This window comes from Mesoplodon densirostris, chromosome 7 (assembly GCF_025265405.1).
Source record: "Mesoplodon densirostris isolate mMesDen1 chromosome 7, mMesDen1 primary haplotype, whole genome shotgun sequence".
NCBI lineage: Eukaryota > Metazoa > Chordata > Mammalia > Artiodactyla > Ziphiidae > Mesoplodon > Mesoplodon densirostris.
In genome coordinates this window covers 116116465-116131653 of record NC_082667.1, presented here as the reverse complement: position 1 = coordinate 116131653, position 15189 = coordinate 116116465, and the positions used below count along the sequence as shown (strand labels likewise).

At 48.9% G+C, this 15189-nt stretch overlaps 1 protein-coding gene across 3 annotated transcripts in view; it reads right to left on the bottom strand.

Annotated features, from left to right (window-relative positions):
• Positions 1-12532, bottom strand: part of GRAMD1B (GRAM domain containing 1B) — a 60359-nt gene extending 47827 nt beyond the window's left edge. Inside the window, exon 1 of one of the 3 annotated variants that reach the window (XM_060103185.1) lies at positions 12375-12532. Coding sequence is in view for 1 of the 3 variants with exons in the window: in XM_060103183.1 (XP_059959166.1) it covers positions 12259-12302 (44 nt within the window). In the remaining 2 variants the exon portion in view is untranslated. Of the gene's footprint in view, positions 1-10787; positions 10839-12258 lie in introns of those variants that run through there. The other 2 variants (XM_060103183.1, XM_060103184.1) reach the window with 2 other exon arrangements.
• Between the last annotated feature and the right edge of the window lie 2657 nt (positions 12533-15189).

Below are 15189 nucleotides of genomic sequence, written 5' to 3'. Positions count from 1 at the left end.
ACTAAGCCCAAGTATTGTCCTCACGCCCCACCCCATGCTCCACCTCCCCTCTGATCCTTCGCTAAACAGGAAGAAATGTTAGGAGCTGCTACAGTCCTAACTCGGCAAAATCACAGCTAGACTCGTTCGATTCCTAAAACTCTTCTACTTTTACTAAGCTTTTTTATTTATTATTTTTTCCTTTGGCCACGCTGTGCGGCTTGTGGGATCTTAGTTCCCCAACCAGGGATGGAACCCAGCCCTCGGCAGTAAAAGTGCCGAGTACTAACCACTGGACCGCCAGGGAATTCCCCCTAAAACTCTTTTAAAAGGCACTCCATCATCCTACAGATTCGGATGTCCTGCTGAGCAAATAAAACCAATTCTTATGAATCTCATAACCTGTAACACTGTTTTTCCAACAAACTCTACGATGTGTGCCATTAATCTGATCCTGTCACCCTTATTAACAATAGTATTACATTATATTTCAAAATCCTTGGATTTTAAAGCTAAAAATGACCTTAGGTTTGTTGTAGAAAGAAAGGAAGACACGGATTTTGGAAGGGCTATTGGAGTAAGACACCCCCCCCCCTTTCATATTTCAGAATTAACATAGCCAACTCTTAACTTCACATATAAGAAACCTGAGAAATAGAGGTTAAAGGTTAAGTGCCTGGCCAAGGGGATAGGACTTCACATCTGGAACTTCTGTTCCACAAACATTTACTGAGCACCTGGCATAATACTAGGCGTTCAAGTTCATACTGATGAGTCAAAAGGATCCTTGTGCTTGGGACATCATCATCCGGAAGAGCTAGACACGTATTCCTCTCATTTTAATATAAGCCACAAGTGGTGCGACAGGAGAGAGGAAAGGAATCTCAGTCAGAGGTCAAGAAAGGCTTCCTTGAAGATACGGCCCTTGAGACTTAAGCTGGGTCCTGAAAACTGTGTCAGAGTGAGCCAGGTGAAGGCCGTGGTAGTAGGAGGGAAGAGAATGTTCCTGAAAAACAGAAAGACAACCCACAAAAACCAAAACAACAGCGTGAACAAAGGTATGAAGGCCTGAAATAGCATGGAGTACACAGAGCGGTACAAGGAACTGTGTGTTTTGAAGCATAACATACTTGAGCGAATGCTTAAGAGATACTTGTCCTCATCAACTCTCCCCAGTAACGGGTCAGCTGAGACCCCCCCAACACATTTAACCCATGGCAGGGGGCCCAGAGGTCATTCACTCACTTCCCGTCTCTCCTATTTTATTTTATTACTATTTTTTTTTGATACGGACCTTTTTTTTTTTATAAATTTATTTGTTTTTGGCTGTGTTTGGTCTTCGTTGCTGCGTGCAGGCTTTCTCTAGTTGCGGTGAGCAGGGGCTACTCTTCACTGTGGTGCGCGGGCTTCTCATTGCAGTGGCTTCTCTTGTTGCAGAGCATGGACTCTAGGCGTGGGCTTCAGTAGTTGTGGCTCACGGGCTCAGTAGTTGTGGCCCGCGGGCTCTAGAGTGCAGGCTCAGTAGTTGTGGCACACAGGCTTAGTTGCTCCGCGGCATGTGGGATCTTCCCAGACCAGGGCTGGAACCCGTGTCCCCTGCATTGGCAGGCAGATTCTTGACCACTGCGCCACCAGGGAAGTCCAATACGGACCATTTTTAAAGTCTTTATTGAATTTGTTACAGTGTTGCTTCTGTTTTATGTTTTTGGGTTTTTTGGCCATGAGGCACGTAGGATCTTAGCTTCCCGATCAGGGATCAAACCCGCACCCCCTGCAGTGGAAGGCGAAGTCTTAACCACTGGACCGCCAGGGAAGTCCCCCATCTCTCCTATTTTAAAACCTCCATTAAAGACTATGTCACTCCTCCCCTGGTTACTTTGTTAACAAACAGTGCTTCCTTAAGTCTGACCACAGTACCTCATGCTACAGTTTGATCCTACTTCCCATAGTTAGGTCTGGCTGAAGTCGCTGAGCAACAGGGGCACATGGAAAGAGGAGCAAGGCTCTTGGGCTCTCTGTGGCGACCCTCCTGGCCGCATCTCCCACCCCCACTCGAGACATGGGAGCCACGGCCCCGGTCTGCTTGGCCTTCTGTTCCCATCCTTCTGCCCGTGTAGTCCTGCAAGCCAGCTCCCTGATCAGCCACCCACACAGTTTCAGACCCCCGAGCAGAGCAGGATAGTCAGCTGGTGTCCCAGTGCTCTTCATTTTTTTAAAAATAAATTTTATTTATTTATTTATTTATCTTTGGCTCTGTGTCGGGTCTTTGTTGCTGTGCGTGGGCTTTCTCTAGTTGCGGCGAGCGGGGGCTACTCTTCGTTGCCGTGCACGGGCTTCTCATTGCGGTGGCTTCTCTTGCTGTGGAGCACAGGCTTCAGTAGTTGTGGCATGCAGGGCTCAGTAGTTGTGGCTCGCGGGCTCTAGGCACGTGGACTCAGTAGCTGTGGCTTGCGGGCTTAGTTGCTCCGTGGCATGTGGGATCTTCCCGGACCAGGACTCGAACCCATGTCACCTGCATTGGCAGGTGGATTCTTAACCACTGCACCACCAGGGAAGCCCCCCAGTATTCCTCATTTAAGTTAACTTGTTTGCTTGCAGCAAAGTTACCCAGTGTTCCTCATTTAAGTTAACTTGTTTGCTTGCAGCAAAGTTAACTGTTTCTGCCCCAGGGACTGCAAGATATGTACCTGTCGCCCCACCCCCAGAGGCTCCTTTCTGGCTCTCAGGCCACTGTGGGTTCCGGCCCTGGCTCATTCCCAATCAGACCCCCTCCTTCCCACCCCTGGACACCATGTTCACTCTATGGTTTGCCCTGAGTCCAGCTCTGCCATGACCTGGATGGTCAAACGTACGGCTGTCACAACTTCAGTGCCCCATACTGGTAATTTTTAAACGACCACCTAATACATTCCAGCGCACCCCAGCCTAACAGAAAGAGCATTTAATTAGAAATTTAGAAAGCCAGTTTCAAATGAAACGTTTGTTTGCTGAAGGCCTGCTTGGGCTCTGCAGGGTCAGGATTAATTGCCAGTGTGCAGTGTAAGCAGGCTCAGCATTGAGTCCCAGCTTTGCCACTTGCTGTGTGACCCCGGCCTCTAAGCCTTATATTTCTCATCAGACAAATGAGAGATACTAATACCTATCTCAGAGGATTGTTGTGTTAAGTGAAATAACGTAAGTGAAATCTTCAGTGCAGTGCCCGATACGTAATGAATGATCAATAACTATTTCTGAGCTGCTGTTATTAAGAAGGTTTTTGTTCCTCTCTGTAAAAAGTGGAATAATTATCCTTGCCCTTTTTCCTCAGAGGGTTACATGGACATGCTTTGAATGCTCCCAAACATTACTTCCCATAGGGGGGACCAAATCTACATGGGGTGCTCTCTTGAAGTGCAAAATCCCAGCCCCACCCCCACTCAATAAATGACAATTTCCAGGGGATGGTCTTATGAATCCGCATTTTAAACAAGCACCATAGCTCATTCTGATGCACCCCAAAATTTGAGAACCAGTGTTCCCAAGGACTAAACCATATAAGGATCAAGGGATCAGTGACCGTATCTGCCCCAGATGACAGAAACCTGCTTATAACTCTCTTGAGTGCATCAGCTGTTCAGTGTCCGCCGGGTGGGTGGACTTGAGGTAACAGAAAGTCAGTTGAGCTTGTCAGAGGAAGTGCCGATGGAAGAGACCCCAGGGTTGCTGGGCTTGAAGGTGTGGTTCTCAAGGTAATACTACGACTCAGCACACCTTCTTTTGGTGCAGGAGCCTGACACTTAGCATTAGATCCCACGCCCACAGCCATATTACAAACACCGCTCCCCTCCCTGCCTTTAGTAGCATCTAGTTAAAGCTGATTCCAATATTGAGTGCTTCCTAATTCCTAACAGCTGACTATTCTGTTATCTAGCTATGCCCCCCCATCCCCATGCCAATGCTGAAGTTTCATCAGTAATCCTCCTCAGCTCTTTATAATAGCACTGCAAATATCCATGCAAATTAGCCAGCTCCACTTTGAATTTTCCCATAGCACATGTTCCAGTGTCTGAGACAGGATGGCCATAGGTGTATTTGCATAATAGTTGCATGAAATTTACATGCTTCCTGCAAATGCCTCCATTAGATCTGTCCACCTAAACTGGTTCCAAATTCAGAGCTGACGAGGATTCCCTGAAGATGGTTGTTTTTCAATCCCTCTCTGTATTCCTGCTTGTCACTTAGCATCTCTGTACCCATAAATCCACAGCATGGTAGATGGGAAGGGCAGACCCAACCAGAGGAGGAAAAATAGCCCAGATCACAAATCCCAGCTGGGCCCCAAATTCCCCTTGGGCCCGCCTCCTTGGAGAGCAAAATACCAAGTCATTTAGAAAAAAAAATTTCCCAGGCCTGCTTCAGTTCTTGTTATGATGTCCTGGAGCTCCAGGTCAGGCCCCCTTTACCCATGAAAATAAAACCACAGTCTCAGGTCCCCAAGGGATGATTGTTGCAGAGAAAGAGTCAGAGTCCCCTTACTGTTATGGATGGAAGCACAGGCCCAGGGAGATGATGTGACTGTCCACCAAGGGGTTAACAGGCAGTTAACAGGCAGCTCAGCAGTGTAAGTCTCAGTAGCTTTTTTCCCCCATGCTTTTTAGGATACTGGATGGGGTGGGGTTTTGAAAGGATGGAAAAATGTACTATTGTTCCTCCTAAGAGGAGCTCCTGGTGACCATGTATAGAACTCACTCTTTGAGAGCCTATCACTTAGAATCTAAACCTGGCAACAACTCTGCCATTGGGTCCAATTCCTTCTCTTAGGGAGAAAAAGCCAACTGTGCTTTTTGTGTCAAACTGTGATTACCTGGTTGAAGAAAGGGGCCAGACAGCTTCTGAAGAGATGCCTTTTTGTTGCTGCTGGGGTTTTTTGTTGGTTTGTTTATGGCATAGAGGTTCTCTTCCCAACTTATGCTAAAGCAGGTCTCTCTCAGCCTGGTCCCAGCATGCCACACTTTGGCCTGGATATAGCATCGTGTTGCATTTCAGCAAAGGGCAGGGAAGGAGAGGAATCCTGGGATAATGCCTTTCTTTCCTAACACAGTTCATAGAGTGCAACTGCAGAGCCTGACACTGAGCAGGCCTCCCTCCACTGCTGAAAGAGCAAGATTTAGACAGAGATGGACATCTCGCTCCCTCTCTTCTGTTCTAGTAACTTGCTGAAATGCCCTGGGGGCTTTCCAAGTTGGGACTTTGGGTGAAATATACACAGTGTTCAGGGAAAGGTTCTGTCTGAAATTTGGAACCAAGAAGGTGGAACTAAACTGTTGCCAGGTCAGACCATGGGCAGAGACACCTTACAAATGGAAGCCTGACAATTCTCCAGACTCATATATCTGGCCACTGGTCATCCAAACGTTGGTTCACAGGGTCCACATGGCCCAGGCCCCACCCTCCCTCTGCACTCTGTCCCTCATTGGTCTCCATCTCTGTAGATATTGTGTAGATAATTCAGGGCACTTCTTATGGCCAATAAGTTCCACGGACCCATTCTTCCTTCCCTATCTTGTTCAAGTACCTATGGAAAGCTAATTTTTTTTTAATCTTACAAAGGGAATGAAAGGTGGCAGAGCCCCTCCAAAACATCTTCAGCCAGCTGGCTAATTTAATACCTTCTAGGTACATACCAGATACATTCTCATTAGGGAGCTACTTAAGCCTGGAAGGAATTACTTGTGGGGAAAGTCTTAGCAGTGACTTCAGTTGTTGATGAACTTATTAACTGAGCAATTCATAAAAGGGCAAGGTACCTGGAAAGCGTCTGGCCAAGGAGAAAGGCAGAAGAACATCAGTTACCCTACTACTGGCATTCTTGGTCCAGAGAGGTGATGGGTGAAGACAGGGCTGGAGAGCGGGCAAAGGTTGTCTGCCTTTCCAACACAAGCCAAGGAGAGATCGCGCATCACAATGGCTGCAGCCTCCATCCACCCTACTCCCCCACTCCCTGGCTTTCCTACAGCTTCTGTTCAGCCCGGAGTTTGGAATTCAATCCAGGAACAGGCATGACAAACACTATTTTTCATTTCCATGGAGACCAGGGCCCGCAATAGAACCAAGACTCCATGCCTGAAATGCCAAAACAGCCTGACCCACTTTTTCTCCTTCCTACAAAAACAAAATAAGTTTGTTTGGGTCCTGCCAGAGCTGAGGGAGAAGCCAGGGCTCCAGTTATCTCTATGGACATTTCGAAGAGGAACAAATGATGATAACCTTTGAAAACTCTGATGACGCTACAGAACCAGTGTCAGAAGTCAAAGGCAGACGTGAACTGTTTTGCGCAAAGGGTTCACAGGCCGCACCAAATCCATCCTGTGTCCTTGTCCTAACCTTCTGGAGGGATGGACTTAATGACTAGCAATCCAGCTCCTGGGATCTAAACTCAGGGATCTGTTTCCTCAACTTTCTCTTGTACCACTTTCTCCCTCTCTCTATTCTGGCCTCCTGGGACCTTTCTGTTCCTCCAACACACCAAGTTCACCCCTGCCACAGAACTCTCACTCTAGAGTTTTGAATTTTGATTCCTTTTCAACTTTTAGATCAAAGTTCAAATGTCACCTCCCCCAAGCAACCTGTCTCGAAGGGCCACGGCATCTAATGCAGCCTCCCTGTCTCCAGGCCATCACTATCACATCGTGCCATTTCCCACCTTCACGGCACTTATCAGGAGCTGAAGTAGTCTTATTTTTTGTTGTTGAGTTGCTTACACTAGATTGAACACTCCATGGGGGCCGGGGCCTTGTCTATTGTGTGGTTCCCCAGTGCCTCTAGCTCAGTGACTGGGGACCACAGATATGTATTGCATGAATAAAGGAATGCAGTCATTTTAAAGCCACTGTTCAGCCACTCTGTTAGATATTTCTTTCTTAAGCCTGCCTCAAATCTGCCTTCTTATAACAGCCCATTGGTTCTTGTTCTGACTTCTGTATCCATGAAAACTAAAATGTGACATCACTTCCAGACTTTGCTGGCCTGATCACTTTGTCTAGATGTAAGTGTACATGTTTGAGTTTAAATACTGAGCTGTTTTGTGCCCTTGAGAAAAGTCACTTTATCTTTCTATATACTTGTGTTCCTTGCCTACTGGATGCTCACAACCTAGCTTACTAGGATGACTGGAGGAAGCTAAAAACAAACAGACAGAAAACCCAACTAATTAGACAGTGCATCCCCAAAGTAAAGGGCTTCCTATAATTTGCTCATGGAGGGGAAAAGGGGGTTAGAAGTAGGAAGTCAGTTTCCAGCTAAGGAACTGCATCCTGTTTCTAAAGTCTGTCCTGTCCACGAGGCAAAGACAAGGGATGAGAATACAAATTGCTGGTATTCACATCTTCAGCTAGTCCCCACTTCCACAGGGCTAGGAGGATAAAGACTTAACATGAAGCTGAAGATGCTGAAATTAAACACAGGAACTTACTGGTGGGGTACCATTTCCTTTCTCTGAGTTTGTTCACAACAGGACAAACACCTAACATTTGGGAAACAGTCCTGCCGGATTCACAGGCAGTGTTGACCAAACTGCTCTCTGACAGTCTGTAGTCTGGAAGGGGTCTTAGTGGTCATGTAATCTCACCTCCCACTGGACACAGGAATTTCCTCTTTGAGGCCCTATCAATAGCCACGTCCCCCCACCCCCACTTCAGGTTTCCTAGGAGAGGGCACCCATTAGGTGGCCCCACATGTGTTGGAACAGCTCCAAAGGGACTTAATTTTAAGCGCCATGCTCCTTACTTCTCCACGATTCTCAGTGATCATTCTGCATCCAGCTCTCTCTGAGCTACACAGTTAAGCTGACCTTGTGGACTGGATGTCATTAAACAAGCATTTACTGAACACCTAGTATGTGTCTCCTACCATGTGATACGTATTCATCCTGAGGGCCCCACAGGGCAGCGACTGTGTCGTGGTTCTTTGTAGATACGCAAGGAGTACATACACAGTACTAAACATGCTGGGCACACAATAGGGTCTTTATATTTTTACACTTGACTCACTATCAATCTCAGTCAAATCTAAGTACAGTCTACCCGAAGTATTTCAGAAGCCTCAACACTCAGGAAAACGGGACCTTGTGAAAGTGGAAAGGTGCCAAGCTATTCCAGGAAGCCCCTTCCTTGAAGGAGATTTCTAATCCACTGGGGGGCCACAAATCACCAGAACAAGGCAGGGAGGAGTTCAACTGAATAGAACGTCCAGCTTCTTCTAAGTTTGCACCACAAGGACCCCTCCCCCATCCCACGCAAGAGAAATGTTACTACTAGAACTGAAAGGAACTTGTGCAGGATCCATCAGTCCGTCCATCCATCCATCCATCTAACAAACAGCTGAAGAGAACATGCTCCAGATAATGCTCTAGGCATTAGGGAAACAGGCTTTACCTCTAAGGAACCCACCGTCTATGAGACAGACAGACATGTAATTAACCCTGCGGTTAAGACCTACTTGGATTCAGTCAAAGAGTTCCCCTCAACACCTGTCAAGGGACCTGGGCAGTCCCGACTCGGCCCCTTCGCTGTGTATGATCTGGGGGCAGACCCCTCCTCCCTGAGCTTCGGCTTTCGTTATGCAAGAAGAGTGAGTGTGAATATATCTTAAGCCCCCGACAGAGACAGAGACATGAGAGGGGGTGACATAGAGCATATAAAGGACACACCGTGAACTACTGAGAACAGCGGCTTCTCTGAGACACAGGGACCCAGATCTACATCTGGCAAAGGATCCAGGAGCAAGATCTAGGCAGTCTGGACCCCTAGTTAACTCAGCATCAGCAGCTTTCCCTCTCGTCAGGGGCACGCCATCTCAGGCACCAGAGGCCGCTGCCGTGCTGTCAGGAGAAAGTTCCCAGCCAGGCAGGCAGGCTAAGGGGTGTGCAGGGTGCATATAGGTGGATGGGGGTAAACAGCAGCATTGGGTGCACCCTTCCCTCCCGTCTCTCCTCCCCAACCTCGCCGTTTGAGCCTAGTGTATGGTTCATCCCCTCCAGAACCTATGGATTCAAACCCAGTTCTGACTCACTTTCTGCCAGAGATCAAACAGAAACAGGCTGAAGAATAACCATTATGTTAAAATCATAGAAATTTTAGAACGAAGAGGTCTGTAAGAGGGGTCGGCCAATCTGCCCGGTTGCAAGCAGATACCTATGTCACCCAAGAGAGGCTGTACCCTCATTTAAAATATACTCAGAGTACAAAATTCCAGGGCTTCCACCTCTGATCCTTCTGATCGTCTTCTGCTACCATCAGCAAGTTCTTTATGATTAAAAAAAAAAAAAAACCTGCTAGAATTCCTTTGGGTGGAATGAATCTAATGCCTCAAACCTATTTTTAGAAGTTTAAAATCATTTCTCCTACATCTCCACCTAATCTTTGTTTAGAGTCTACCTCAAGTGACAGAGAGATAATTAAAGGATGATGTAACTCACTTCACCTTAGGACAACTCTTCTTATTTTAAGCTCAATCTGTTTCCTGTGGCTTCCCACCAAAGGTCCTATATCTATCTACCCACTTGGCAGGTGTAGAATAAATCTCACTCCTCTTCCACATGGCGCTTTTGACGTGGCTCTCAGGCTCCCTCAGTCTTTTCTTCTCCAGACTTGCTGGTCCCTCTGGCCATCCCTCACACAGCATGACTATGGATCCCTTAGCCACTGGGCTCACTCTCCTCTGAACGAATTCCAGTTCATCTCAATCCCCCTTAAACTGTGGAGCCCAGAAATGGCTGTAGGATGGAAAAGAAGTGCTCTGATGACCTCAGAATAGAGCAGAACCATCACTCCATGTACTCTGGAAATCAGAATGCAAACATATATTTTTGGAGACATATTCTGAATCAGAGGAATCTGGAATTAGTCACTCTTCTCTTATGAGTCTCTGGCTACAGCCTCCAGGCTAAGGAGAGCGCGTGCACGTGTAACGTATGTATGCATCCTTACAAGGGACCCGCCCCGCCCCCACCATTCCTTCCCCCAACCAGACAAACCCACGTTCCAGTGGGACGAAGAAGAACCCACTCAGTCCTCAGCCCAACTCAGGTGATACTACAATTCGGAACGTTTATATGCATATTTCCAGGCCAGATACAAAACCACAGCCCTTAAGAGATTCTGGAGATGTCATGTCCTTAGCAAATATTTTCCCTCCTTCTAGTCCAAACATTTGCTCCTTGGACCCTTACTGCCTGACTTACAGAAAAGATGAGGTTCCGCCTGGCTGGCCGAGAGCAATACTGTGAGGTTCTGTCTGAGGCCATTAGGAAAACTGAATCCAGCCCTGTGTCATCTGTCACCGGAATAAAAGGGTGCGTGTGTGCGAACACGTGCACAGTGAAGGCTGCTCACGCCCTTCACACTTTCTTAAGGAGGTCTCAGGTGATTATCAGGCCGCTCAAATCAGGACTAATTCACGGGTCAGCAAACTACGACCCACAGGCCAAATCCGGCCTACCACCCGTTTTTGTGTGACCCACAAGCTAAAAATGGTTCTTACATTTTTAAATGGTTGGGAAAAAAAAAAAGAAAAGAATGTCTTGTGACATGTGAAAATTATATGAAAGGGAAATTTCAGAGTCCATAAATAAAGTTTTATTGGGAAAACAGCCACACGCGTTCATCCTTATACGTCTGTGACTGCTTCCACTGTACGAAACATTACAAGAGAGATGGCTTGGCCCACAAAGCCCAAGTATTCACTCTCTGGCCCCTTACCGAAACAGCTAGCAAACCCTAGTCCCACAAAATGTGTGACCTTGAAAGGTCTGTTCTGTGAGTCTGCCTCACCTCCGTCAAGTTGAAGAGGAGGGTACCTGTGTCCCACCGACAAGGCACCTGTGCTTGACGACTCCACAGTGGAAGGAATGGGCTGCAGGCTGCCTGCCGCCTGCAGAAGACGTGTGTAGGGCCAGGAAAGAGGAGGGGTTTTCTTCCAGGTAGGATGACAGAGGCTCCCACTCCTTCATTCTCTCCCCACGGGGTACTACCATCCATGGCCTTGACACTGACACTTTCCTGCCAACGGCAGCTCCCCAGAACGTCCCTTCCTCTTCCCTTCCTCCAAAGCCAGCTCTTTCCAGCCCATCCCGAACTTCGCTAACCTATGGAGTGCGGTCCAAGGCAAAGGAGGAAAGCATGCCCACCTTAAGGCTGCCGGGAGAGGAGTGGCGGGACGCAGAGGGGCCAGGCAGTGTCCACAGAAGCGATCTGCTAACAAGTGTCAGAGAAAGTCAAGAGGCAAAGATCCCTTTCCCCAGCCCTGGCTGGGCGCTTGGCTGAGTCCCCAGGGAGAGAGAGCTTCAAGTCCTCCCCTACCCTCCACTTACCTAAATTAAGCAAATAACTAACAATACAAGGAGGCGTGGGGGAGTAAGGCCCCCCCGCCACTGGGTACCTATTTTCTGAAAACACATGGCAAATCTCTGAGCCAAATGCTGGCTAAGCCAAAGAATAAACAAATCCCTTTATTTCCCTGAGACGGGAGCTACTGACTTCCCCTCTGGTGCCCTCCTCCTGCTAGCTGGACCCATCCACCCATCCCAGGGCTCTTCCCTGCAGGAGGAGCCGGATCTGTCTACATCTGAGAGGGTGGCCTGCCTTCTAACCCTCCAGCCCGCCTCCCCTCCCTTGCTAACCACTGCTCTGGTCACCTCTCCCCCACCAGGGGCAGCCCAGAGCTAAGTCGGTGGGTGGAGAACAGGAGCACATGGCCTGTCCACACCTCCCCCAGAAGCTCCGGCCAGCTCTCCGTGACGCACCGCTAATGCAATCCTCTGCCCTCTTTTCTCCAAGTTCGGGGACCCTGAATAAGTCTTGCTGGCCAAGGGGACCCCACCAGCCTCAACCCAACCCCTCCCTCCACCAGCAGGCCCACCCTCCAGTGCTCCAAAGCTCAGCTCGGGCAGTGCTACTATGGGGGCAGTGTTACTCTGACGGAGGTGAGGAAGGGGGAGAGAAAAAAGCCAGGGAGGAAAAAGAATGTGGCATCTCTGCAGCATGATGTCACGCTGGCTGCTTTCAGATCCCCCAACACAGAACAGAAGCAAACAACATGGACTCCGGATTTACTGAGCCGGGAAAGGTTTGTGTTCTCCGCAGCTCCAGCCGCCTGCGCCAGCTGGAAAAAGCACACAGCCAGATAAGACAAGGTCCCCCACCCGACCCCTGCATAGGCGCCCCTTCCAAAAAAATGCCTGGAGAAAACAAAGATGGACTGACATATACACACACACAAGCGTCAGCACGAGTGAGCACTAACCTGGCAGCCATTGGGAAGGTAGTGGAGCGCAGGGCAGAGCTCATTCATTCATGCACTGGGCAGTGGGGGGAGGGGGCGGGGAGCGGGGGGCCCTGAGGATGCCGGAGGGCACGCACCTCCATGACCATCCCACAGCCCTGTGGCTAACGGCGGGGGCAGGGCTCTCACAAGCTGGGTGAGCTTCCTTTCTCTGCTGTTTCGAAACGCTCTGGAATTGTAAGCGTGACTCCCCTTGAATTTCTTCCCCCCACCTCCCCTGCGGCCGGTGCTTGGTGTGGTCGTGCGGCCACGCCGAGCCCCTCTCTCCCGGCCCTCACTCCTTTTCTCTCTCTCCCTCGGACTCCCTCCCAGACAGCTGTTCCCGAGCTCCTGCACGCACGCGCATAGCGCACAGACACACTCAGACAAGCACCCCTCTGGCGCGCAGACACACTCGCACACACGCACGCAGACACGCGCACGCACACCCCGCCGCCTGCCGCTTTACATAATGCAACTCTTTGGTGCACAGTCAGCTTGCCAGCTCTCAATTATTCATGCCGTCCTGGAGGACAGGGCCGCTGGGGCGACGAGCGTTATTTCCTCTCCATCCCCAAATCTGACAAAACACAGGATGATGCCCCTGAGAGACTTTGCTCCCTTCGCTGCCACCAGTTATTTCCCAGGTGTTGCCTATTAGGTCAACCTGTATCAAGGAGGTGATACTAAATCAAAACACAAGTGCCTGGCTCAGAATAGAGCCTTGCACCTTTCAAAGGATGACAGCTGCTCTTACTGCCTGAGCCTCAGCAACAGAGGAAAGGAGGAAGGCGGCACTGGAGACCACAATCTTTAACAGAAAATGGCAACAGCCTCTTCAGGGCAGCCTCCCCGACTTCCAAGGCAGCAGACCGTGATACCTGCAGGTCAGACCCTTAACAGGTAAAACACTTACATTCATGACAAAGCACAGGCATCTGAGTTTTCAAACTCTAAGCAGCACCTCCAAAAATTGGTTTTTTTTTCCCTGTCCATCCACTGGAATGTAGCTCTAGTACTGAAACAGCCCCCAGATGAATGTTCTTTCAGATGAGGCGTATTCTATTCAGCAAGGATATTAATGAATACTGTGAGAGTCATTCACAGCTTACAAAGCACTTTCACTCACATTAATTCATTTGATTTCCACAACAATCATATCCATAGGCCTTGTTACGACTAACGTAAGCATGCTGAGCCCTGGAAAGGTGGAGGGTCCCCACGGCAAGGAAGGTTGAGCTGGGAATCCAGATCACCTGACCTGAAATCCCATGACACCCCAAGTCTGACTGTGAGAATTCTGAGTACCACCGTCATCTTTTGAGAGGAGAAGCAGAGGAACCCCAAACCTGGGCCCAAAACAACAAAAACAATGGTGACGGTTGGCTCGGTGTTTCTCGAACTTTAATCAGTTGAGGATCTTGTTAAACCACAGATTCTGATGTAGTATCTGTGGGAGGGATGGAGGGCCCAAGAGTTGGCCTTTCTATCAAACTCCCAGGCGATGTCCATGTTGCTATTCCATGGACCACACTTTGAGTAGCAAAGTGTTGGTTTACGCATTCTCACTCTTTGGATGTCCCTAAAGGGCAGAGTTTTGTCTGCCTGCTGCAGCTGCACAGGATAACATGCTGAAGGGGAATAATAACTATAATTCATCAACGCCACCTGTGTCCTGCTCACCAGACTCAGGCTGGGAGCTAATACTTCTTGGGCATCTGTTGGCAAAAAGTCTCACTCTATGATTGCCAAGCCCTACAGGTTCATCAAGAAAGGTCTTTCTGGGCTTCCCTGGTGGTGCAGTGGTTGAGAGTCCGCCTGCCGATGCAGGGGACGTGGGTTCGTGCCCCGGTCCAGGAAGATCCCACGTGCTGCGGAGCGGCTGGGCCCGTGAGCCATGGCCACTGAGCCTGCATGTCTGGAGCCTGTGCTCCGCAACGGGAGAGGCCACAACAGTGAGAGGCCCGCGTACCGCAAAAAAAAAAAAAAAAAAAAAGAAAGGTCTTTGTAGGATTGTTTCTACCTGCAACCAGTTGAGAGAACAGCAGCCTCATGGTGTTTAGGAGGCACCTAGGTTTGGTAACTGTCCCACCTCAGTTACCTAGAGGGATTTCAGCGCCACAGTAAGGTGTGCTGGCGACGCCCTGGGACGCAAGCACTGCCCCAGTCCTACCCGCCCCCGCTTGTCTGGTCAAGTCCCACCTCCTCTGAAATGATGACCTTGCTGTGGACCACCCACCCACCTCCCCTTCTGTTACTCCAGGGAAAGATCTCGGACTTCGGGGGTCAGATCTGCATTCAAAGCTATGCTTTGCTGCTTTCTGGTTCTGTGGCTCCAAGTTGCGCTGCCACCCCCTTCTCAGATGCAGTTTGTTCATCTGAAAAAGCCAAAAATAGGTATTTCCTCTCTTACAGGGCTGAAAAAAATGGAAGACTAAAATAAAGGTATGAAAAAGCACCCAGGAGAAGCTGGCTACATCCTCCACCTCTGAGCTTCTAACTGTGGTACAGGATTTAGACCTTAATTGTAGATTCTGTTGTTCATTCTGTTGGTTTTATCTCCCTAAGAAGATTGTAGGCAACTACCTTCATGTCCCTCCAACTCTTAGGAGTACTGGGTACAGCACAGGTATCTGTAAAAATCCTTGCACTGACTGTCCTGTCCTCCATTAAGACAGTAAACAAAAGGGCTGGTGGGCCCGAGCCCTTGTCTTGCCTTCTCCATTCACTTACTCTGTGACTTTGGACAAGTCATACTGACTTTTTGGAGGCTTTGCTTCTTCTGCTATAAAATGCACAGATTTCACCTTTCTTCTGAAACAGCTCTACATAGCCCGATAGTATCAGTATCTTCATGATTTAGATTGACAGCAATGGGTTAAAAGGGCAGACACAGAGATCAGACAAACCTGA